Here is a 24105-nt window from a genome sequence, read left to right on the forward strand (position 1 = left end):
ACGCCCCTAGCGAATTATCCAATGGTGCCAGATTCTGCAGTCCGCTGTGACCAGGGAATGTGCAGAACAAGTTGGGCTACTCAAGTATTTGAAACCAACTCCAATTAGAAGGCCGGATGGGCGTAAACCTTACTCGGAGCAGGACCCAAATGAGAGAGACGTGAAGCCGACCGGAGCATCTGGAACAAGCCCCGTTTATCATCCCACTTGCAGCTCACAAAACAATAACACACGAGCAACATTCTCAAGAACTCTGTTGTTAGCAATTGCTGCTCCCATGGTGTATAAACAATGAAACATGGAACACGCGGCAGAGGGCCATCGCTGTGTATTAATCACCATGTGATAGGGAAGTCTTCAGATCCTGATTGCAAACGGAAATGTCTGGCTGGCTCTCTCTGGGGTGACACTCCGGGCGAAGCTGCAAAGCAGTCCGGGCACTTGGCACTTTGCCTACGCCTGGTCCCCTTCCTCCCCCACGGCCATGGCTGACTGCCGCTGCTCCTCTTGCTCGGGGTCTCCGGGAAGAATGCTAGTGACCGTCTGCAGAAGGGATTCGATTTGCTCCTCCGTGAGCCTCTCCTCGCTTTCCTCCACGATCTGCAACGCAAAAGCAATTAGCATCTCTCCGTGTTCTCTCCCCACTGTCAAATCCTAGACTGCAAGCTCCGTGGGGCAGAGACCCAACCCAGATGAATAGGCAGCCGAAAATAGCAAAGAGAGGGTTCAATCCAGCCGCACTTGGGTCCCACTGAAATTGATGGGAAAAGACGGTGAGGACAAACTCAAGTTCTGCTGATTTCAGTGGAAACTAAGGGCACAATCCTATGGCTGTTTAGGCAGGAAAAAGTCCCACAATTCTCAGCATGCTGGCTGGGGCATGCTAGTAGGACTTTTTTCTGTCTAAATATGCATAGGATTGTGCACTAAGTGAATCTAACGTAGTCTGGATTCCACCGTTAGTTTACACCCTGTGAAAGTAGGCCTGAGTAGGCCTTGTAAGTAGTTTGGTTCAGGCAAGGTGCCTGATGGGACTGAGTGCGTGTGTGTGTCTGTGTGTGTGTGTCCATGAGAAGGGACTTATAATTTGTTCATAAGCAAGAAATTCATATCCACCAAAGTAACTCATCCCTAAGATAAGAAGGCCGTTGGGCCGATAAGACTGTGCTGAGTACTAATTGGTTTCTGAGCAGGCATGATGTGTTTTCCCTTGTTCTCCAACTTTCAGCCTGTATAAATGCATCCTGTTTTCTTTGGGGGCGGGGAAGACACAGTTTCATCTGTCTCTCCCATGCCCGTGATGTGCTTTAATAAATTTCTAACTGTTCAACCTAATCTGCCTTGGATATTTCCTTAACAACCCAAAGTCAATTCAAGATTTCCAACGCCTTTCACACATACTGTTTCTGTTCTAAAACAGCCTTCCTCCACTTGGTGCCTTCCAGAGGTTTTGGACTTCAGCTCCCATCAGCCAGCCAGTATGGCCAAGGGTCAGGAAGGCTGGGAGTTGTAGTCCAAGAGATCTGGAGGGCACCAGGCTGGGGAAGGCTGTTGCAAAACTAGCCTAACATTTTATTCATTTATTTATCTGGAATATTTCTCTGCAGCTTTTCTATTGGAGCAATGCACAAAGCAGTTCATTAGAAAAGAAGGAGACAAACATGATAGAAAGAACAGAATAAAACCTGTAGCAGATGAAAAACAACAAATAAGAGAAAGATTTTAAAACAAGAGCAGATCTTACACCCAAGTCAGGTTCCTGTGGGAGATGATCCTAGAACAGAAGCAACCTGCCCAAAGATCTTTCTTACACCGCACAAAGAACTCCTTTGAGTTCGAAACACGCAGAGATTCATGAGGGAAATCCTAGGCAGGTGTACCAGAAGTACGCCCCACTGACTTCAATGAGAATGACTCCCAGGTTAAAAAATGTGCAGGATCGCAGCCGTAGACTGAATGAAGCTTGTTTACCCTCCCATGCAGCTGTTTTGCAGAAGAGCGTGCTGCCCTCTTGCTGCTGGTACTCATAAAATATCCGGCAATGGTGCTGTATCCCAGAATTAACTAAAAGGATACAGCTATGAACACCAAGTTCCAAAAATAAGCCACGCTGCTCTCACAAGACACACTGAAATCACTTGATTAAAAACACCCTGTGACAAAAGACAGTACCTGCCTGTTTCACCGTTAACACTTTTCATGTTTTCAGAAACGTCTCTCCCAGCCTTCACCAACCCGGTGCCCTCCAGGTGTTTGGGGTGGCAGCTCTCGGGATTCCTGACCACTAGCCATGCTGGCTGGGGCTGATGGGAGTGTCTGTATGTAGGGTTATATTTATATCCTGCCTTTCTTCCTCTTGCAAGGAACGCAAGGTGGCTTAAAGGTCCTCCTCCTCTCCCTTTTATCCTCACAATAACCCTGTGAGGTAGGTTAGACTGAGAGTCAGGGACTGGCCCAAAGTCACCCAGGGAGCCTTCATGGCTGAGTGGGGACTCGAACCCGGGTCTCCTGAGCCCCATTCCAACAATCTAACCACTACATCACACTGGCTCTCAAGAGGCAAAGTCCAAAATATCTGGATGGCACCAGGTTAGGGGAGGCTCCCTCACAGCAGGAAGGGAACATCTGGCTTTCCCCCCTTTCTCCAATGCAAGTCATAACACACACATCTCAGGTGGCACTTGTTTCCTGAAACAGGACTAGTCCAGCATCCCGTTTCCTGCAGGGCCCAGGCCGATGGTTCGGGGAAGCCTGCAAGCAGGCAAGGAAGGCAACATTCCTTCCAGAGCAACAGGTATTCAGAGACACACGGCCTCCAAAACTGGGCGTTCCGTTTAGCCATCATGGCTAAAAGCCACGGATGGAAGTCACGTCCTCTGCTCTTTTGTCTAATCCCCTTTCAAAGCCACCTCAGCCAGGAGCCCTCACTGGCATCGCGTGTCGGCCAGTTCCGGAAGTTCATTATGTGCTGTCTGAAGAAATACTTGGGCTCCTTAGTCCTGAATCTAACTCCCAAGTTCTAATGCAGCCTTCTCCAACTTCGTGGCCTCCAGATATGTTAGACCACAACTCCCAGAATCCCCCGCCGGCTATGCTGGCTAGAGGATTCTGGGAACTGTAGTCCAACACATCTGAAGCACACCAAGTTGGAGAAAGCTGTTCTAGTATTTTGAAGGAGAAAAGTTGATCTTTCTCCACACCATATGTCAATTTATAATCTTCTATCAGGTCCCGTCCTCCTTCCAGTGGTATCGCTGGACCGTGGAGCCAAACTGCAGGGCCCAACATCCTAGTTGGGGCCCAAATAACCACAGAAAGAGCGGCAGGCGATGAGGGCATCAGGGTAGCAGAAGCAAACTCCACTGCATTCCTCTCGTCATGATGGTGCCGTGATTCTTCAAGTGAGCTTAAAATGCAAAACTGCATGTGCTCAGGGCCTTTCGCTTTAATCTGGGTTGACAAACGTTCTAACATGTGAGGAATGTAATGTCGAAGCAATCGCAAACCACGGCATGGCTGTTGCAGGTGGGAAGAGGAACGCTGGTTGCGCGCTTCACAACTGAAGCAATGCACAAGGCCCTCTAAAGAGGCTCCTGCTTTGTAAGCAGACGGTCCCAGGCTCGATCCTTGGCAGCATTTCCAGATAGAGCTCAGAAAAAATCCTGCCTGAACCCTTGGAAAGCCGTTGCTGCCAGCCAGTGTGGACCATACTGGGCTAGATGGACCCAGGGTCTGGCTCAGTGGAAGGCTGCTTCCTATGTGCCTGTAAGACCATTACATCCAGGGTCTAAATTCATAGAATCATAGAACAGTAGGGTTGGAAGGGGCCTACAAGGCCATCAAATCCAAGTCAGGATTCCTGCATTGAGCAGAATCCAAATTATCTACCTGCACCTCCAGTTAGCTGTTTTTTCTTACCTAAGGAGCCCCAAAAACTTTAGCCCTGCCTTCCTCAACCTGGTGCCTTCCAGTTGTGTTGGACTGCAACTCCCATCATTCCCAGCCAGCATGGCCCCAGGGTGGGGAAGGCTGCTTTACGCCTTTCCTCACGGGGAAGATGCTTTTGTCCCCTGATCAGTTGTGCGGCACCTTTTCCAGCTCTACAATATCCACTTTTGAGATGGCGCAACTGAACTCATTTATAGATTTATTTCACTTATAAACAGGCATGAATGTACAGGCAGTTTTATTTTTCAGTCCCTTACCTAGTAATCCCTAGGATGGAGTTTGCCTTTTCCACAAACCTGCGCAATACAAGTGATCGGAAGACGCTCGGAAGCAGACATGGCCACTGCAGCTGCATTAGCAAAGAATCGTAGAACAGTAGGGTTGGGAGGGGCCTACAAGACCATCAAGTCCAACCCCCAGCTCCATGCAGGAGTCCAACTCAGAGCACCCCTGACAGGTGGCTGTCCAGCTTCATCTTGAACGCCTCCAGGGTGGGAGAGCCCCCCACCTCCCTAGGGAAGGGGTTCCATTGCCACATTGCTCTAATTGTCAGGAAGTTTTTCCTGATGTTCAGCCGGAATCTGGCTTCCTATCACTTGAGCCCATTCTTCCTTGTCCTGCACTCTGGGATGATCGAGAAGAGATCCTGGCCTTCCTCTCTGTGACAGCCTTTCAAGGACTTGAAGAGCGCTATCCTATCTCCCCTCAGTCTTCTCTTCTCCAGGCTAAACATGCCCAGTTCTTTCCGTCTCTCCTCATAGGGCTTTGTTTCCAGTCCCCTAAGCATCTCCGTTGCCCTCCTCTGAACCCTCTCCAGCTTGTCTGCATCCTTCTTAAAGTGTGGCGCCCAGAACTGAACACAGTACTCAAGATGAGGCCTAACCAGTGCTGAGTGGAGGGGAACTAGCACTTCCTGGGATTTGGAAGCTATGCTTCTGTTAAGGCAGCCCAAAATACCATTTGCCTTTTTTGCAGCCACATCACATTGTTGGCTCATATTCAGCTTGTGATCTACCACAAGTCCAAGATTCTTCTCGCTTGTAGTATTGTTGCGCCAAGCATCCCCCATCTTGTAACTGTGCATTTGGTTTCTTTTTCCTAGGTGCAGAATCATCATGATCCTGAGAACAGCTAATGGAAAACATTTCTCCACATCAAGGAGAACCAGACACACATCTCACCCTCCTTTAAACCTCCAAGCCTCTGCTGTGGCTAATCATCTCTGTAGTCCTTATCTCAGAGAAAAAACTAACGATCTTCTTAGCCAAGTACTGACAGAGGCCTTGCGGTCTATAACCGGCTTCAAGTGTCCAATTTAACTTTGACGTGAGATGGTTACAATCATTGCTTGCCACATGAGATGTAATCAAAACTATTCACCCAGTTTAGAAAACCTAACTGTTAATTGCCTGGAAAAGAGGGAGGACAGCCGGCGGGGGGGGGGGGGGGGGGGAGTCTGCAGAGGGGTCAATTTTGCAATGCTGAATTATATTCAACTGCTTCAATCCAAATCTGTCAGATCGGCTTTGTATCCAGGAAAAGGTTTGGAGCCAAAGGGCTTTTACTGAGGGGATTAACCTGGCAGTAATCTTTGCTTTGCCTTCTATCGGCTGTAACCTAATGGACTTCCTCGTTGAGGCAGGGGCAGAGAAACCAGATGGAGAAATCACCTCCTTGCCAAATCCATGACCCAACAACTCCCAGGGCTTCGGCAGGCACAGCTGCCAGCTCAGAGCATTTGCTTTAGCTATTCATTCCCCTAGAAAACACTGAGGTTTTATTTGCTCGGGTATACTGTGGCTCCTGACAGCGCTTCAGTCAACGCCCATTTCTTACGGCGGTCTCGAAGGTTTGTTGTTTGCCCGGGATGCTGGGTCTCAGAGGAAAGCAGAGAGCAAATGGGAAGGCATGAGTCCCCTGGGGTGGTGGGAGGAAGGCCCACGAGGAGCCAGGAGACACGGCCGTTCATTGCCCGGGCAACTCAGCCTGTCCAGGAATCCTTCACAGCTTGACTGGACAGAGCTACCCCAGAGGCTGACAGCACGTCAGGACTGAGGGAGTCAAGACTCGGCGTTGTCGGGCAGCTGCCAAGAGCACAACACCCTGGCAGGGGCCCGCTGATAAGAGCCCTGCCGCCTGTGTGTTCCCCTGCCTCTCCCTCTGGTCCAGACAACGGTGGAGGTGTGAAGGAGCAGCAGGAGGGGCCGTGGCCACCTGACTCCCTGCCTGGCAAGCAAGCCGGGCTTGCCACGGGGAAGAGCAGCAGCAGCTGCTTCGACGACAACGCTGGTGAGCAAGGAGGGGGCCCGCTGAGAGCGTCTTGCCCATGGGCCCTCCAACACTCCTGAACTACAGGCCCAGCTGGCTCACCAGAATGGGAACAGCCAAACACAGACCCACTGGCCGTGTGACAGGCGGCTTCTCTCTGGTCTCCCCATTGCCCCACCAGCCCCCACCCCATCTTCGGAGCCCACTCGGGCTCCAGCCACCACCGCCGCCCCTTGACTCTTCGTTAACCATCACCACCAAGCAGACTCCTGGGGCCGTGCCATCATTCTTTCTTGCCCTCAAACAGGCCTAAGCCAAAACAAGTTAGCGACTTAGTTTTCGTGACAGTAAAAAAAAAAAATCACCTCCTGCTCCCGGCGATTTTTTTTTTTTTACACTCATTATGAGCATATTTTCTCCTGCATGGATCACTACCTTGTTGTGGCGAAGGGGCTTGCGTAACTCAGCGAAGCCATAAGCTATGCCGTGCAGGGCCACCCAAGACGGACAGGTCATGGCGGAGAGTTCTGACAAAAGGTGGTCCACTGGAGAAGGACATGGCAACCCACTCCAGTATTCTTGCCAAGAAAACCCCATGGAACGTATCACAAGGCTCAAAGATATGATGCCAGAAGATGAGCCCCTCAGGTCGGAAGGTGTCCAATATACTACTGGGGAAGAGCAGAGGGTATTTCCAAGTAGCGCCAGAAAGAGTGAAGCGGCTGGGCCAAAGCCAAAAGGACACTCAGCTGTGGATGTGTCTGGTGGTGAAAAGAAAATCCGATGCTGTAAAGAACAATATTGTTTAGGAACCTGGAATGTCAGATCAATGAATCAAGGTAAGCTGGAGGTGGTCAAACATGAGATGGCAAGATTGAACATTGACATCTTGGGAATCAGCGCACTAAAATGGACAAGCATGGGCGAATTTAATTCAGGTGACCATCATATCTACTGCTGTGGGCAAGAATCCCTTAGAAGAAATGGAGTAGCACTCATAGTCAACAAAAGGGTGGGAAAAGCAGTACTGGGGTACAATCTCAAAAACGATAGAATGATCTCAGTACGAATCCAAGGCAAACCATTCAACATCACAGTAATTCAAGTCTATGCCCCAACCACTGAGGTCGAAGAAGCTGAGGTTGATCGGTTCTATGAAGACGTGCAACACCTTCTAGAACTAACACCCAAAAAAGATGTCCTCTTCATCATAGGGGATTGGAATGCTAAAGTAGGAAGTCCAGAAATCACTGGGATAACAGGCAGGCATGGCCTTGGTGTACAAAATGAAGCAGGACAAAGGCTAATAGAGTTTTGCCAAGAGAACACGCTGATCATAGCAAACACTCTTTTCCAACAGCACAAGAGGTGACTCTACACATGGACATCACCAGATGGTCAATATTGAAATCAGATTGGTTATGTCCTTTGCAGCCAAAGATGGAGAAGCGCTTTACAGTCAGTAAAAACAAGACCTGGAGCTGACTGTGGCTCAGATCATGAGCTGCTTCTTGCAAAATTTTGGCTTAAATTGAAGAATGTAGGGAAAACCACTAAACCATTCAGGTATGACCTCAATCATATCCCTTATGAATATACAGTGAAGGTGACGAATAGATTTAAGGGATTAGACCTGATAGACAGAGTGCCTGAGGAACTATGGACGGAGGTCCGTAACATTGTTCAGGAGGCAGCAACTAAATCCATCCCCAAGAAAAAGAAATGCAAGAAAGCCAAGTGGCTGTCTGATGAGGCTTTACAAGTAGCTGAGGAAAGAAGGGGAGCGAAAAGCAAGGGAGAAAGGGGAAGATATACCGAACTGAATGCAGAGTTCCAGAAAATAGCAAGGAGGGACAAGAAGGCCTTCTTAAATGAACAATGCAAAGAAATCGAGGAAAACAACAGAATGGGAAAGACTAGAGATCTCTTCAAGAAAATTGGAGATCTCAAGGGAACGTTTTGTGCAAAGACGGGCATAATAAAGGACAAAGAAGGCAGGGACCTAACAGACGCAGATGAGATTAAGAAGAGGTGGAAAGAATACACAGAAGAACTATACAGGAAAGATCTTAATGTCCCCGATAGCCATGATAGTGCGGTCACTGAACTGGAGCTGGACATCCTCGAGAGTGAAGTCAAGTGGGCCTCAGGAAGCATTACTAACAACAAAGCTAGCGGAGATGACAGTATTACAGCTGAGCTATTTAAAATCCTAAAAGATGATGCTGTTAAAGTTCTGCACTCAATATGCCAACAAATTTGGAACACTCAACAATGGCCACAAGACTGGAAAAAGTCAGTTTACATTCCAATTCCAAAGAAGGGCAATGCCAAAGAGGGTTCAAACTACCGTACAATTGCGCTCATTTCACATGCCAGCAAGGTGATGCTCAAAATCCTACAAGCTAGGCTTCAGCAGTATGCGAACCGAGAACTACCGGAAGTACAAGCTGGGTTTCGAAGAGGCAGAGGAACTAGAGATCAAATCGCCAACATTCGCTGGATCATGGAGAAAGCAAGAGAATTCCAGAAAAACGTCTATTTCTGCTTCATTGACTACGCTAAAGCCTTTGTGTGGATCACAACAAACTCTGGCAAATTCTGAAAGAGATGGGAGTACCAGACCACCTTACCTGTCTCCTGAGAAACCTGTACAAGAGACAAGAAGCAACAGTAAGAACCGGACAAGGAACAACTGATTGGTTCAAAATTGGGAAAGGAGTACGACAAGGCTGTATATTGTCGCCCTGCTTATTTAATTTATATGCAGAGTACATCATGAGAAATGCCGGGTTGGATGAATCACAGGTCGGAATTAAGATTGCCGGGAGAAGTATCAACAACCTCAGATACGCAGACGATACCACCCTAATGGCAGAAAGCAAAGAGGATCTAAACAGCCTCTTGCTGAGGGTGAAAGTGGAGAGTGCAAAAGCTGGTTTGAAACTCAACATTAAAAAAACTAAGATCATGGCATCTGGCCCCATCACTTCCTGGCATATAGAAGGGGAAGAAATGGAAGCAGTGACAGATTTTACTTTCTTGGGCTCCAAGATCACTGCAGACGGTGACTGTAGTCATGAAATTAAAAGACGCTTGCTGCTTGGGAGGAAAGCTATGGCAAACCTAGACAGCATAGTAAGAAGCAGAGACATCACCTTGCCGACAAAGGTCCGTCTAATCAAAGCTATGGTTTTCCCAGTAGCAACGTATGGCTGTGAGAACTGGACTATAAGGAAGGCTGAGTGCCGAAGAATCGATGCTTTCGAACTGTGGTGCTGGAGAAGACTTACGAGTCCCCTGGACTGCAAGGAGGTCCAATCAGTCCATCCTAAAGGAAATCAACCCTGAGTGCTCATTGGAAGGACAGACACTGAAGCTGAAGCTGAAATATTTTGGCCACCTAATGCAAAGAGAAAACTCCCTGGAAAAGACCCTGATGCTGGGAAAGATCGAAGGCAAAAGGAGAAGGGGGCGGCAGAGGATGAGATGGCTAGATAGCATCACTGATGCAATGGATATGGACTTGAGCATGCTCCGGGAGAGAGCGCAGGACAGGAAGGCCTGGCGTGCTATGGTCCGTGGGGTCACGAAGAGTTGGACACGACTGAATGACTGAACAACAACATGAGCATATTTGCACTGTTTCAACACTGTTCAATGGCTCTCTGTTTATCGATTTATGCATAGTTATTTATATTGTTACAGAATTTATATCCCACCATTCCGATAAGTTTGCAGGGTGGCTTACAATACAAAAATCAAAGAGATAATTTTTAAAAACTGCTACAGATGAAGAGCAGCAGGACCAAAAGCATTCTAAAAAGAACAGCATTAAATCCCCTTGACAGCTGCTACTTGTAGCTGCCTTCCCCTCCCACACTTTGCCCTCCCTGCCCTGAGCGTCGTTTGCCCACACTGCCACTTATGACTTTGCTTTGCCGTCCATGACTGCATCACATCAGAAGCAACACTATGATGCCACTGACCAAATCACATGGGCTACCACAGCCAGATTAAACAGGCTGAGGACAGAAGGGGCAACGAAGAGAGAGAAGAAAAGGTGCCGTGCAACATCTAAACAGTGGGAACATTTAGGGGCATGAAAGGAAGTGGAGTCTTCAGCTGATCTTCGAGGGTCGAGGCAATTTTACAGAAAGGCTTTAGATGCCTGGAGGCTTCATAACTTACCAACTGGATCTCAACAGCACTCACAGGCCTGTGGTTAAGAAGTTGCAGTTTTTCCGCCCTGTGCAAAAGCAAAGAACACAACGGTATATAATTGAGGGATTCTGATCATAAGGAGCAGCCCACATACTAACACTTCCTTGCCCGCACAACACCCCTAAGGCCTCAGGAGGCATAGCTGCAGCCTGGCCTCAGCTGAGATGGGCAACAGTCAAAGATGAACTAAATTGGGGCCTTGGAAATAGTTCAGCGCCACATCTGTAACCCGCTGCTGCCTTTAGTGGCCCAGGAGTTTGTAAACTATCCGATTTCCATCCTAACTCTTTGCTCACGTCCACAAACCACTACTCTTTCTGAACCCACGATTCTTTGGAGGCTGACTGCAATCCACAGCCTACTTCTTTGGGGCGGCCCCGGAGAGGGCTGGGGGTAGGGAGGCAGAGAAATCAAGTCCCTTGGCACCAGAATAAAACCTTTACAGGCACAGTCCTATGCCATGCTAGCTGGGGAATGCTGGGAATTGTAGGACTTTTTCTGTGTAAACAGCCATAGGATTGCACAGTAGGGTCAGTTTCATATTCTTAGTTCTGCAAATATGCACAGAGCAGTGGTGGGGAATGAATAAGATTAGATCTTTTTCTAAAGGATACTTAAATGATTAAACTTGTTCTTATTAAACTAACACATTTCTTTTTTTAAAATAACCCTCCTTTAGAATGAAAACTGGATTTAATAAAATCATATAATCCAAGGTTGAATTTATGACTCCCTCATGAATTTATATAAGGTCTGTGCAAAAGCAAAGAACATGATTTATTTAAAAGAAACTGTGGGGAAAACATCTTAAAAGCACAACAGTTCATGATTTTATATTATGGCTTAATACATAAGGAACACACTCGGAGAACCAATTTCACTGTGTGCGTTTGTGTATAAAGACACTTACAAATGACAATGATTAAATATTTCCAGAACCATATTTGCAGCCCAGCAATAAATATTTTTTTATAAAGGACACATAAGAGTTGGGAGGGCTCCTTTCCAGCTCATGTTTGCCCCATCTTGGTTCTCTGAGCTCAAGGCCAAACACCTAAAATACCCATCGGAAAGCTAAACACATCTGCAACCCCCTTCCATGCAATGAACCGGAAAAAAAGAGAAGGGGTTCTTCCTCCAGAAATGCCTGGCTTCCCATTTTAAAACAAACCAAGACCATTAAGAGGCCGGCTGGATTTAGAATGGAGCTGAGGTCACCGCTGCTGGCTACCTCTGTGGCCTGGAAGATAACGTATTTGTCACAGAGGATCTGTTTAAGTGCCAATGAGCGCAGCTGAAAGGACAGGAAAACAAGTCAGATGACAAGGATGGAAAGCATGTCACTCCAGCTAGGAGTTGGCCACGACTGCCCATGATCCTCCTGGCCTGGGAAGTCAGGTGAGGGCGAGGGACCAATGAGGTGCTATGGAGGGGTAGAAAGACTCACAGGCCTGCCATCAGAGTCCTTTGACCTGGACATCCCATGGCTGCGGGAGGCCACTTGCTCTTTCCAGACTTTTTGTTACCATCCAGCCCATCTGTCTCCAGCCTCTCCTGCCATAAGGCTCTCAACAGCCACACTTACGGCTGACTGCACACTTTTCATAAATACACGTGAAGAGCCGTTTGCACGGGTGACATAACGTAACTGTGAAGAGCCCAGAGTCAGACATCCCCAGTTCCAAACTCAGCTCAGCCGTGGGCCCACCAGGCACCCCTAAACAAGCTACACTTTCTCTCTCACTCCGGCTCTGCCCCCAACATTCTAAATAGAGGGATAACGGTGCTGGCCTACCTCACACGACTGGCGCAAGGATTACCGAGAAAAGGTACGCAAAAGCACCTGAATGCTCGGAATAAGTGCTGTATGTAAAAGCTAACCATTATTTCGAATTTTACACGTTACAATGCACTTTTTTTATGGTGCCCTTTCATGGAGATGTTTGGGGAGGTTTTTTGTTAAAGCCATGAGACAAAGAAAGCCAAACTGAATTGAATGCAGGAGAAATAAATGCAGGAGAAGTAAATCCGTGAGGGGTTCCACATGAGTTAATTTGAGTTACATAGGAAGCTGCCTTACACTGTGTCAGACCCTGGGCCCATCTAGCCCAGTATTGTCAACACTGACCAGCAGCAACGTCTCTCCAGGGTTTCAGGCAGGAATTTTTCCAGCTCTCCCTGGAGATGACGAGGATGGAACCTGGAGCCTTCCACATGCAAAGCAGCTCATCTACAACTGAGCTAATCTGAGTCAATTCCAAGGGCACGATCCACGAGGACATTCTCCTCTACTTCCGTGCTCTTGCACAGTTCTCATTCATTTCAGAAAGGCTTCTGCACAAGAACTGCCCAGCAAACTGGGCCAAGATTTCTTTACTTGTTGTTGTCGGGGTTCTTTTGCTTTTTATTCTTTCCATTCAGGAAGCAATGACACACCAGTGTGCAGGCAGGGAGCAGGATTTCTCAATCCTGCAAGCAAAAAAACTGGCCTAGCAGCTCCCTCTGCTGTCAGTAAAGCATCCTAACACCTTGTGGTGGCATCTCATTTTGTCTGTAGGGTTTATCGATGCCAGAAAGTATAACTTTTCAAAGCTGGCTTTCCAGAGGTAAATACCAGCACCTTGAATTGGGCTTGGAAACAGACCAGCAGGGAGTGATGTCTGTTTTCAAATTGTTCTTTGTTGTCTTTTTGTCTAATGGATTCCTAGCAATTGTTCTGTTTCTCATTTTGTATTGTATTAATGCAGTATTTTTTAAAAGAATTTTGCAAGGGATAGCTGTAATAATCCTGTCAGAATGAACAATCATCCAGCCCACTGCAATTCTATACTTTTTTCTTCTATATTGTATGCTTGTGACGTTTTCAGAGTGAATACAGACTTTTCTGCTTGGGCTGTGCAATTCAATAACCACACTTTCACATTTATAACCCAATATGTTCATTTCTATATCATGTGCTTAGAAGTGTTCCTCTTGGACTATTTGTTGCCAATTGGACCTGCCCAGTGATAATAAAATGCATTTGAGGTCTACAAATCATTGAGAAAAGCCACTGTTTCAAACGGGAAGATCCAGTAAAAGATAACAGATTCCAAGTGACTGGAAAACCGACCTGCTCATCCGTCTCTTGCGACTGATCGCTTCTGACAAGTTTTGTTGCCGCTGTGCAAACAAGGGGCCTCTGGATTGCAAGCTCTGACAACACACACTAACCAAAGCTAAAGGGAAAAGAAACCTTTCCGCTGGTGCCTTGCAGAAGAATTTGAGAAGAGCCAGTCCAATCTGTTTGACATTTCCCAAGAAACCTTGAGAACTGAGCGCAAGCTGAACTGGGTCACCTTTCAAGGGAAGGGAGCAACTCCTATTCATTTTGGCCCAGCACCATCAGAAGAACTGTGGCTTTAAGCCTCCTCTTCAACCGTCAATTCACACAGGCTACTGGCATCCCATGGTAGAGTCCTTCCAGAGCACAGGCACACTTAAGACGCATTCTTCACATCACCCCGGCACAAGGGACGGCTGGAAGGAAACGCGGGGAGGATGGTTGCTCCACAATCCTCTTTCAGTGACTGGGTTCGCGCAACATGCAAAGCTACACTCAGTGGTTGAATGTGGGTTCTTGGTGAACCGTGGTTTAGCGTGTTCTCTGAACCCAGGAGATTTTCCTCTTGGTGGCTTGTGAACCATGCAGTGTGGCTTATTTTTCTTGAACAAGCCATGGTTTGAGAACCCATGGTTTGTTGTTGGGCTGTTCAGGATGGTTAACAAGCCACAACTGCATGGTTAATAAGTCACCCTGCAGAAAATGTCCTGGGTTCAGACAGCACAGTCCAACAAACAAACCACGGTTCAACAACAACCCCTACTCAGCCACTGAGCATGGGTGAGCATGTTGCATGAACAGTCCAACAATTCACTGGGGAGAAATACGGGTGGCCTAAACTCTCAGCTTTCTCAGCCTGGATGGCCACTGCCAGTCCAACACATCTGGAGGACAACAAGTTGGGGAAAGCTGCCCTAACCATTCACTGTTGGCAGCGGACAGCTGCTTTTGCACTCAAGGCCTCCCTGCTCTTTGAATTCACATTAACCAACTCAGAAATGGAAGCCGCATCGGGAGCATCTGCTCAAACCCATGGCGTTTGAGTGGGCCCCACAGGGTTCCACTTTGTCCCCCATGCTCTTTACCATCTGTACGATGCTTCTGGGGGAAGCCACCCAATGAGGCATCATCTGAATGCTGATGACACCCAGCTCTATTGCTTGGTGTCGTCTGAATCAGGTGAGACCGTGGAGGTGCTCAGCCACCGTCTCCGCTTGGTAATGGGATGAATGAGAGCCGATACACTGAAACTGAATCTTCACAAGGCAGAGGCACTGCGGGCTGGTAGTTCCCAGGTCCGGGAAGTTGATGTTCAAAGGGTTCTGGGTGGCGCTGCACTCTCCCTGAAAGAGGAAGTGCACAGCTTGGGGATGCTTCTTGATCCAACACTGGTGCTAGAGACCCAAGGGGGCTCAGTGGCTCACAGCACCTTTTACCAGCTTTGGCTGGTTCATCAGCTGCAGCCTTTCCTGGATAAGGATAACGTTGCCACAGGGATCCATGCTCTGATAACATCCAGGCTGGACTACCACAATGCATTAAATGTGGGGCTGCGCTAGAAAATGGTTTGGAAGCTTCAGTAGCCAGAGTTTTGACTGGCTCAGCTCAATGGAGCTATATTACGCCAATTCTTGAGAAATTATATTGATTCCCTATTCGCTACCGAGCCCAATTCGAGGTGCTGGTTATTGTCAAGGGCTCCTTGGAGGCCTCTCTCAGTCTAATCCAGTAGCCAAGTCCAGACAGAGACAAAGGGATTCCTTTCAAAGCTTTATTCCTCTCTTACAACTTAACAACTCTACAGGTAGCAACTAGATCTGAGCAGCAGAGTACCTATGCCCTAAGTTGGAACAGTTGGTCCCCGTTTGAAAGGGAATCACTGGCAGACCCCTGGACTTAAGGGCTAGGGAGAGTCCCTCCCCTTTTCCCTTGGATCCTCTGGGCGCAGCCGTTGTTTGCGCGCTAACCGGGCACTACGCCTCCTTTCCACGCCCTCCATCTGGCGCCGCTCTCTGCGTCGGCGTCACACGTCCATCAAGTCTGCTTCCCGCGCTCTGTCACTCCCAGGACTGCTTTCTAAGCTAGGAATGCCGGTGGGAGGAATCTCCGTCAGCTGTTGGCCCTGGGAAAGAGGAGCGCGCTCCTCTCCCAGGAGCGACTGCTCTTCCTCAGAATCAGAACTACTCTGGGATTCTATGGGCTCAGTGTCCACCCTGACAGTTATCACCTCTAAAGCCAAAAGGGCTTGGAGTCCAATTACCTGAAGGACTGCCTTTTCCCATACTATCCTGTCCGTGCATATCGTCAGTGGGAGACACACAGTGTGTACTTACAAAGGACAGGGCCTTCTCTGTGATGGCGCCTGACTTTGGAATGCCCTCCCAAAAGAGACACAGCTGGCGCTGACTTTGTTTTCTCTTCAGCACCAAAGCAAAACGTTTCTTTTTTGCCCGAGCATTTTAATTTATTTCTAAACTGAACTGAGGGTTGCGTTCTTTTGTTTGGCTTGCTGGTTGTTTTAACTTGTGTTTTAATGTGTAGCGCTATGGTTTTTATATTGGATCTGTTTGCTTTTGAATGTTGTGTACACCACCCTGGGATCCCTTGTGGATATAAGGCAGTTTATACATTTTAGAAATAAATAAAAAGAAATGAAATAAAAAAGTACGCCGGGCTGAACTGCGCTGTCAGTGACAAACGCAGGGCGAGAGAACCCGAGTTGCTGCCTTTCCCCTGCAAAATTTGGGGGACTGCCAGGGAGAAGCAGCAGGCTGGGGGAGGCATTTCACTCTCCCAGCAGCCGTCCCTTGCCCTCCTCAACTCTCCCCCGCCCTGGTGCATTGTTCCTAGAAATGCGTTTGGCAGGGGGATGAAAAGTGTCGAGAAGGGTTAATTGCCGCTTCCCTTGCTTGCTGCTTCTCCCCTGCAACTTGCCCCTGCTGCTTTGCAGGGGAGAGCAGAGGCAACCAAAGTTCGCAGACTCATGCTTGTAGCTCCAATGCTGAATTTGGCCCCCGTGCCACTGTCTGCTGCTCAAAGTGAGGGATACACACCTGTTCATCTGGGATGATCGGCAACCAACTGTGGGTTTTAAAAAGCAAAGCACTGCAATCTAAAGCTCATTTTTACGTTTTTGAAGTTCATGTGACGGAATGCTTTTTGTTCATTTAATGAAGGCTCACTTGGAAGAGAGGGGGGAGGCGCCTCCAGAGTTTCTAGGAATCCATGGGTGAGGCTCTCTGCAGAAAGAGCAGGGGCAGAACTCAAGGAAACGGCCATGCCGGGTTAGAACAAAAGCCCATCTGGTTCACCATTCTCAGAGCAACCCGTCAGTTGACCCCAGGGAGCTCACAAGCAGAGAAAGACTGAGACAGCGCTGCTGTTATCTGCCCTTCCCCGCACAGTTTTTGGAGGAAGACTACCTTCAAGGATGGAGGCTCGTGCCATGGATAAGAGACTGAGACACAAATCAGGAAGTCTCTGGTTCAAATTCCATCTCTGCCGTGAACTCAGAAGGTGAGCTTAGACAAGCTGTTCTCTCACAGCGTGAGCCACCACCACCCCGCCAAGCTGCAATATTGGAAGGAGAATGGCCTACCACACAGGGTTATTGTAAGGAACACGAAGCTGCCGGGGAATATGAGCAGAAGGGAGCTCTGGGCTTCTCGGAGAAACCGTGAGAACAGAATGCTAAACTACACAGGCCTTCATTTTATGTTTTTAACATAAGAATGTAAGAAGTGCTTTGAACACCCTACACAAATGCTATGTGCATTTGTTCAATTGTATTTTGAACACAAATGCTATGTGCTGGTAGACCTATTTATTTATTATTTATTTATTAAATTTATTAATCGCCCACCTGGCTGGTCACCCAGCCACTCCGGGTGATGTACAGAGCATACAACAAAACAGTCTAAAACAATAAAATTCTACAATAAAAACATTCTCTAAAATACCCTAACCCACCCCAAATGCCTGCCTGAACAACCATGTTTTTAATGCACGGCAGAAGCTCATTAAAGAGGGGGCATGGCGGAGTTCCCTAGGGAGGGAGTTCCACAGAGTGGGGGCCACCACAGAAAAGGCCCTCTCCCTCAAAACCCACCAGTCTAGCTGTCCTGGCTGATGGGACAGACAGAAGGCCATCCGAGGCTGATCTTGTTAAGCGGCCTGTCTGGGCTGCTGGAGGCGCTCCTTAAGATAGGCTGGGCCAGAACCATATAGGGTTCTAAGGGTCAAAACCAACACCTTGAATTTGGCCCGGAAAACAACTGGTAACCAGTGCAACTCCTTCAGCACTGGAGTGATGTGATCTCGCCGGCGGCTGCCTTTAATCAGGCGAGCTGCCACGTTCTGTACCAGCTGCAGCTTCCGAACCGTCTTCAAGGGTAACCCCACGAAGAGCGCATTACAGTAGTCTAAACGAGAGGAGACCAGGGCATGTACTACTGATGGGAGCAGATGGTCGGGAAGGTAGGGGCGCAGCCGCCGTATCAGATGGAGTTGGTACAGCGCTGTCCGGCTCACAGCTGACACCTGAGCCTCCATGGACAGGCTCCAAAATGACCCCCAGGCTGCAGACCTGGCCTTTCAAGGGTAGCCGTACCCCATTCAACACCAGGTCAACATCCCCCAGCCTCCTCTTGTCTCCCACCAAAAGTTCCTCGGTCTTGTCAGGGTTCAGTTTCAGCTTATTCCTCCCCATCCAGCCACTCACCGTCTCCAGACATTTGGACAGGGATTCTATGGCCAACCCTGGTGAAGATTTGAACGAGAGGTAGAACTGCGTGTCATCCACATATTGATGACACCGCACCCCAAACCTCCTGAGGATGGCCCCCAGCGGCTTCACCTAGATGTTAAATAGCATCGAGGAGAGAATGGAACCCTGTGGCACCCCACAAGTGAGTGGCCACGGGTCCAAAACCTCCTCTCCCAGTGCTACCCTCTGGTACCTGCTGGAGAGGAAGAACCGGAACCACCGCACTACACTGTCTCTAATGCCCAACCCCTCCAGGCAGTCCAGGAGGATACCGTGGTCAACGGTATCAAAAGCTGCTGAGAGGTCGAGGAGAACAAGGAAGGAGCATTCACCCCTATCCTCGACGAATTCCTTTAAGAAGGAAAAAAAAAGCGCACATCCACACTGTTGCTGAGAAACATGCGTGCAGATCACACTGGACTAAGGCAACCTTCCTGAACCAGGTGCCCTCCAGATGTGTTGGACATGCTGACTGGGAATGATGAGAGTTGTGGTGCAACACATCTGGAGAGCACTGGGTTGGGGAAGGCTGAACTGTAGCTTCTGCTTTTATCCAGAGGAACTCAGCTCAGTAGTGGGAGAGCAGCGCAAGCAGATGGTCCCAGGAGCAATCCTCCAGGATCTCCAGGTAAAGAATCTTAGAGAGACAGCCTGAAAAGATCTCGATCTGCAATACTGGCTTAGAGAGGCCCACAGATCCAGTATTATCCCTTCCATCAGCTCTCGGTTTGGTCAACGGATAAGTGAGGTGTCACTTTTTCTGCTAGTTGAAACTATCAGTCTGTACTCAGGCTTCGCTTGTGCTTAATCCGTTCATTTGTATCAGCCTTCTCCAACCTGGTGCCCTCCAGATGTTTTGAACTACGCTGACTGCAGCCAGCATGGCAAATTGTCAGGAATGCTGGGAGGTTATTTATTTATTTACAACATTTATATACCGCTCCATGTCTAGAGAGATTCCGGAGCAGTGAACAATAAAATACACAAAGATAAGATAAAATAATAAAACTCCATGTTAAAAAGTATTATTATTATTATTTTATTTTATTTATTTTTTAAACAGAATTCCGATAAAAACCGTGGCTGGTCAGTCAGGGAAGGCTTCCTGAAATAAGCTGCTTTCAGGTGCTGGAAACAACCCAGCGTTGGCGACAACCCGGTGTTGCTGCCTGCCTCACCTCCAGAGGCAGGGGATTCCACCGAAAGAGGGCCACCACACTGACAGGTCTTCTCTGGGTGGACTCCAATCACACCGTGGGTCCAAGCGGGACCACCTCTGATGACCTCAGTGACCAGGCAGATTGAGAAGAGAGAAGGCACTCTCCCAAACATCCCGGTCCCAAGCTGTTTAGGGCTGTATACACCAATACTATACACCAATACTAAAACCTTGTAATCTAAAACATCTGGAGGGCACCAGGTCAGGGAAGGCTGATCTATATGCTTTGATAGAATACCCATTTATCTCTGTATGATCTATATTTGAATTCATATTGCCATATTATGACAATCTGTCAGGGATGCTCTGACTTGGATTCCTGCACTGAGCAGGGGGTTGGACTCGATGGCCTTGTAGGCCCCTTCCAAGCCTACTATTCTATGATTCTATTAGATTCACCTGCCACCTGGAATTCTCTGTTTGAAAGGCGTATATTGTAATGTTCTCCAGCAACATTTCCTGACATCGAGTTCTGATGCCTGTCAGTTGTCAGGATAACTGAACCTGCCATCCAGCCACTTCAATTCATTGTCACACATTAAGGACTTACTTGGTTAACTTGTGGTTTTGCAGGGCGATGAGGCAGTCTCTTACGACTTCAGGACTCTGGAATTTGCACGGTGTCTTAGAGATGTATTTCAGCGTCTGGGTGGGCAGAAAAAGAAAACAATGCAAGACATTCTACTACGTTCATTGCTGCTGTTCAAGTCTAACTGAAAATTGCCAAATACCTCAGAAAGCATCACCATAGGCACATTATAAACTAAATTATTCTACTGGGGGCTGTGGAAAAATGCCTCCAGAAGGAAATCCAAAGGTCAAGTGTTTCAGGATGGTTATAATTTTTCTTATTTCCCACCTAATAATGTGTATCATTAGAACAGTAGAAAATTCAGAAAAGGGCACGAAACACATAAAAATACATAAAATACAACATAAAAACGAATGTAAAAACAGCGTAAAGCAATAAATACATGAAAAACATTACAAGTGCTACTAGAAGTAAGAGAATGCCTGAGTAAACAGGTAAACTTCAAGACAGGTCTAAAGGTTGCCACAGTTTCTGCCTCTCAGGCCACACACGGGAGAGTGTTCCAGAAACTCTTCTCTCTATTTTGGGGGGCCTCCAAATTCTCTTAAGAATTCTCAGACCTTGCCCTTCCTCCAAAAGGAATATAGAGCAGCTTGCAATATTAACAAAACAAGTACCAATAAAACAATAAAATCATACAGTCACACTAAGGGCGCAATCCTATGCACGTTTAGACAGAAAAAAGTCCTACAACCCAGGAGTTGTAGGACTTTTTCCTGTCTAATCATGCATGGGATTGTGCCCTAAACAATTAAAATACAAGTATAATCATCTAAGCTGAAAACACCAGAACCAACAGGTTGGGAGCCAAATGCTTGCGTATATTAAAAGGGCTTGAACTTGCATCTAAAAATAGTTCCAGTGGCGGCTAATATAGCACCTCTTCTGGGAGGGGATTCCACAAACAGGGGCCACCACTGAGAAAGCCCTCTCTCAAGCCCCCACCCTCCGCATCTCATTTATGGAAAGCCCTACTTGGCTGGTCACGGCTCTTGTGAGGGAGGCGGTGGTCAGCAATAAGAGACTCGCGCTCACAGAGGAGTACAAGTGGGATGGGAGGGAAGGATGCAGCAAGCTCTCGACGCTGGTTCTACTCACTTCATACATGATTGTGTTCAGATTCTGCTGGCCGGCACTCTGCTTGCTCTTCCCCATCTCTCGGCGCTGCTGCTTAAGGTCAGTCAGCAGCTTGTAGACCTGAAAGAAGCAGCGTGGCCATGAGGAGGACCTACAATGCCACCGAGGCTTTAAGACAACACTTTCAAAAGCGAGGAGCCCATCTCGTGTGCTGAACCAGAAGGAGGGATCTGCTGCTGGATCAGCTATACTAATTAGATCCCAATCTATGCCGCCTTGAGAGGGTTCCACCTTTAAAGGGCTGCCTAGAAATTATTTTACATGTTAGGTAGATTCATTTAGGGATATCGCAGAAATCTGCAATGGATTCAAATGAGTTCAGATTTCTATACATCCAACCTGCAGTTTCCACAGCAGACCGGCTTTTTCTGAGTCACGCAGATTCCACAGACTTGAGGACTAGTTTTCCACTTTTGTGGGGGGAATTGCATGAATGGACATGTGCAAATGCATATCAGTTAAAGAACACTTGTGCTGATTTGCATTAACTCGTGTTCATTTGCAAATGTGAGCATTTGCACACTTGTGCCAATGCAAATTAGCGCACGTAGAACGGAACTGCGGTAGAAAAAATCCGATCCGACGCCTTCAGTCAGCAGACGATGGAATGAAAGGTGCCTGACAATCCGAGAAACACAGTTGGAATGGATTTAACAAAATCTGAGCATCCCTAGATACTTTCTGCCCAGCCGATCAGTTATCGTTATTCTTGTTTTCATTGGGAGGGGAAAGCGTTTGCCTCCTGCCTTTCAGTTCTACAGCACAACCCCCAAGGTGGCTCACAATTTCCATGAAAACTAGAATCACACAATAGACAATATAATAAAGTAGGCTTCCCCCGCCTGGTGGCCTCCAAATGCTGGCTGTGGGATGTTGGGAGTTGTAGTCCAACACATTTGGAAGCCACCAGGTTGGAGAAGGCTGCAATGAAGCAAAGACGAAAGTGGCAGTCTTAAGAGGCAAATGTTAAAATGATTAGAGAGCGCATCACTGAAAGAAGAAACATTTTTAACTGACACCTAAAGGCATAAAGAGAAGAGGCCAGTGCAATCTGCTATGGCGAGGTGTTCTATAAGTTGGGTACCAGTGCCAAGAACATCCTGTCCCTCTTGCCCACCAATTGCAGCCTCAGAGGGCAGTGGAGGAACACAGAACACGGCCTCCTCTAGAGACAGACATGTATGTAGGCAGACCTACCTGGGTAGGCATAATCCTTTGGGTATCCAGCTCCCAAACCATTTAGGTTAACACTAGCACTTTGAATTGGGCACAAAAAGAAAATTCACATCACATAATATCTTGCGATGGTAAAATGAGACCCAGTGTTGTGCAATCGTGAAAGCGTTGGACTGGGACTCAGGGCAATCAGGATTCTAAGACTCCACTGTGCCATGAAGCTCCCTGGGTGACTTTGGGCCGGTCACTGACTCTCAGCCTAACCTACCTCACAGGGTTGTTGTGAGGATAAAATGGAGAAGAGGACCACGTACGCTGCTTTGGGTTTCTTGCAAGAGGAAAAAAGCAGGATATAAATGAAGCAAGTAAGAGGAGGAGGAGAATAGTAGTAGTAGTAGTAGTAGCAGCAGTAGTAGTATAGTGGTAGAAATCATTTTTACCTCGTAATTGCTGAGAAGGGCTGCATTTCCATCTTTCCTAGAAAAAAAGTAAAACAAACAAAATATATTACAGAGGGGTTTTTTTTAACAGTATATGGGGATGGGGGTGGGGTTCCTGTCTCTCCTTACAAGGCCCAAAGAGAAATATTTTAATAACTAAAGTACAGACAGGTTTTCTCACTGGGTTTTTTCAGTTTTGTATCTGTCCAGGGAGAGGCCATGCATATGAAACTGGGCCCATCTTATCATAGCGAGAGTGTTCCAATTCAGTTTACACACCCCTTGGTCACAGGCTCTGCTCGAAAGAGAACTCGACTCAGACAAGCCTGATGAGGTCAAGAGACCCTCTGCCCACAGAGAGCGAGGGGTAGGAGAGTCAGGATATACAAACGACCAGACTTGCTCACAGACGGCATCATTAGCTTGTGGAATTCAGTGCCACTGATGGACACTGTCACCGACGTACATCGCTTTAAAAGGGGATTAGACATCCTCCACAAATTTGCCTATCGGTGGCTGGTAGCCATGATGGAACCTCCACATTCAAAGGCAGTGTACCTCTACATAAAAAGTTACTGGGGAACATGAGCAGGAGAACGCTACTGCCTTCATGCCCTCTTTGTTGGCTTGCCAGAGGAATCTGTTTCAAGAGGAGTAGCCAAGTTAGTCTGTTGCAGCAATAACAAGAAAGACTAACAAATTTATGCTGGCATGTGCTTTGGTGGACACTGCCCACTTCATCAGAGGAAACAGGATGCTGGACTAAATGGACCTTTGGCCTGATCCACCAGGCCCTTTCTTACGCCCTTGTTGAAAAACAAGAGATAGTCCAGGAAAGGTAACATCCAGCTTTGCTATACATGTCTTCTATAGATCCAGTGAATCTGCTAAGCCTTAGTAACTAAGGCAAGGGTGCAGAGACTCAGGTCCAGGGGCCCAATCCAGACTGCCTGGGGTCCCAATCCAGCCATCTGGTGATCCTGAGCAGGCATGCCCCCTTTCTCAGGCCCCACCCTCTTCCCCCACCAACAGATTGGTGATTTCCTGGCTTTGGTGCAGTTTCTCCCCCATTCTAAAAGGCTGAAATGCCTCTCCTCAGGCTGCGTGACGGGCGGGAAGAGCCTGAAGCTAAAGTAGGATGACATTTTTGCTACTTTAGTTCCCCCATTCCCCACTTTGCCTTTGGCCCACCCATCACTGGAAGGTGGCCCCCAAGAGCTTCTCCAAAATGGA

At 47.8% G+C, this 24105-nt stretch overlaps 1 protein-coding gene across 2 annotated transcripts in view; it reads right to left on the reverse strand.

Annotated features, from left to right (window-relative positions):
• Window positions 1-237: 237 nt before the first annotated feature.
• Window positions 238-24105, reverse strand: part of CRCP (CGRP receptor component) — a 32420-nt gene continuing 8552 nt past the window's right edge. For both annotated transcript variants that reach the window (XM_084822995.1, XM_084822996.1), the window contains exons 2-6: window positions 22873-22909; window positions 21218-21316; window positions 20078-20172; window positions 10408-10465; window positions 238-600 (exon numbers count right to left, since the gene is read on the reverse strand). In XM_084822995.1, coding sequence (XP_084679121.1) covers window positions 454-600; window positions 10408-10465; window positions 20078-20172; window positions 21218-21316; window positions 22873-22909 — 436 coding nt within the window. In that variant the 3' untranslated portion in view covers window positions 238-453. The remainder of the gene's footprint in view (window positions 601-10407; window positions 10466-20077; window positions 20173-21217; window positions 21317-22872; window positions 22910-24105) is intronic.

The sequence above is a fragment of the Heloderma suspectum genome, chromosome 16, assembly GCF_057233095.1.
Source record: "Heloderma suspectum isolate Gila_16-S chromosome 16, 16-S_ref, whole genome shotgun sequence".
Classification (NCBI taxonomy): domain Eukaryota; kingdom Metazoa; phylum Chordata; class Lepidosauria; order Squamata; family Helodermatidae; genus Heloderma; species Heloderma suspectum.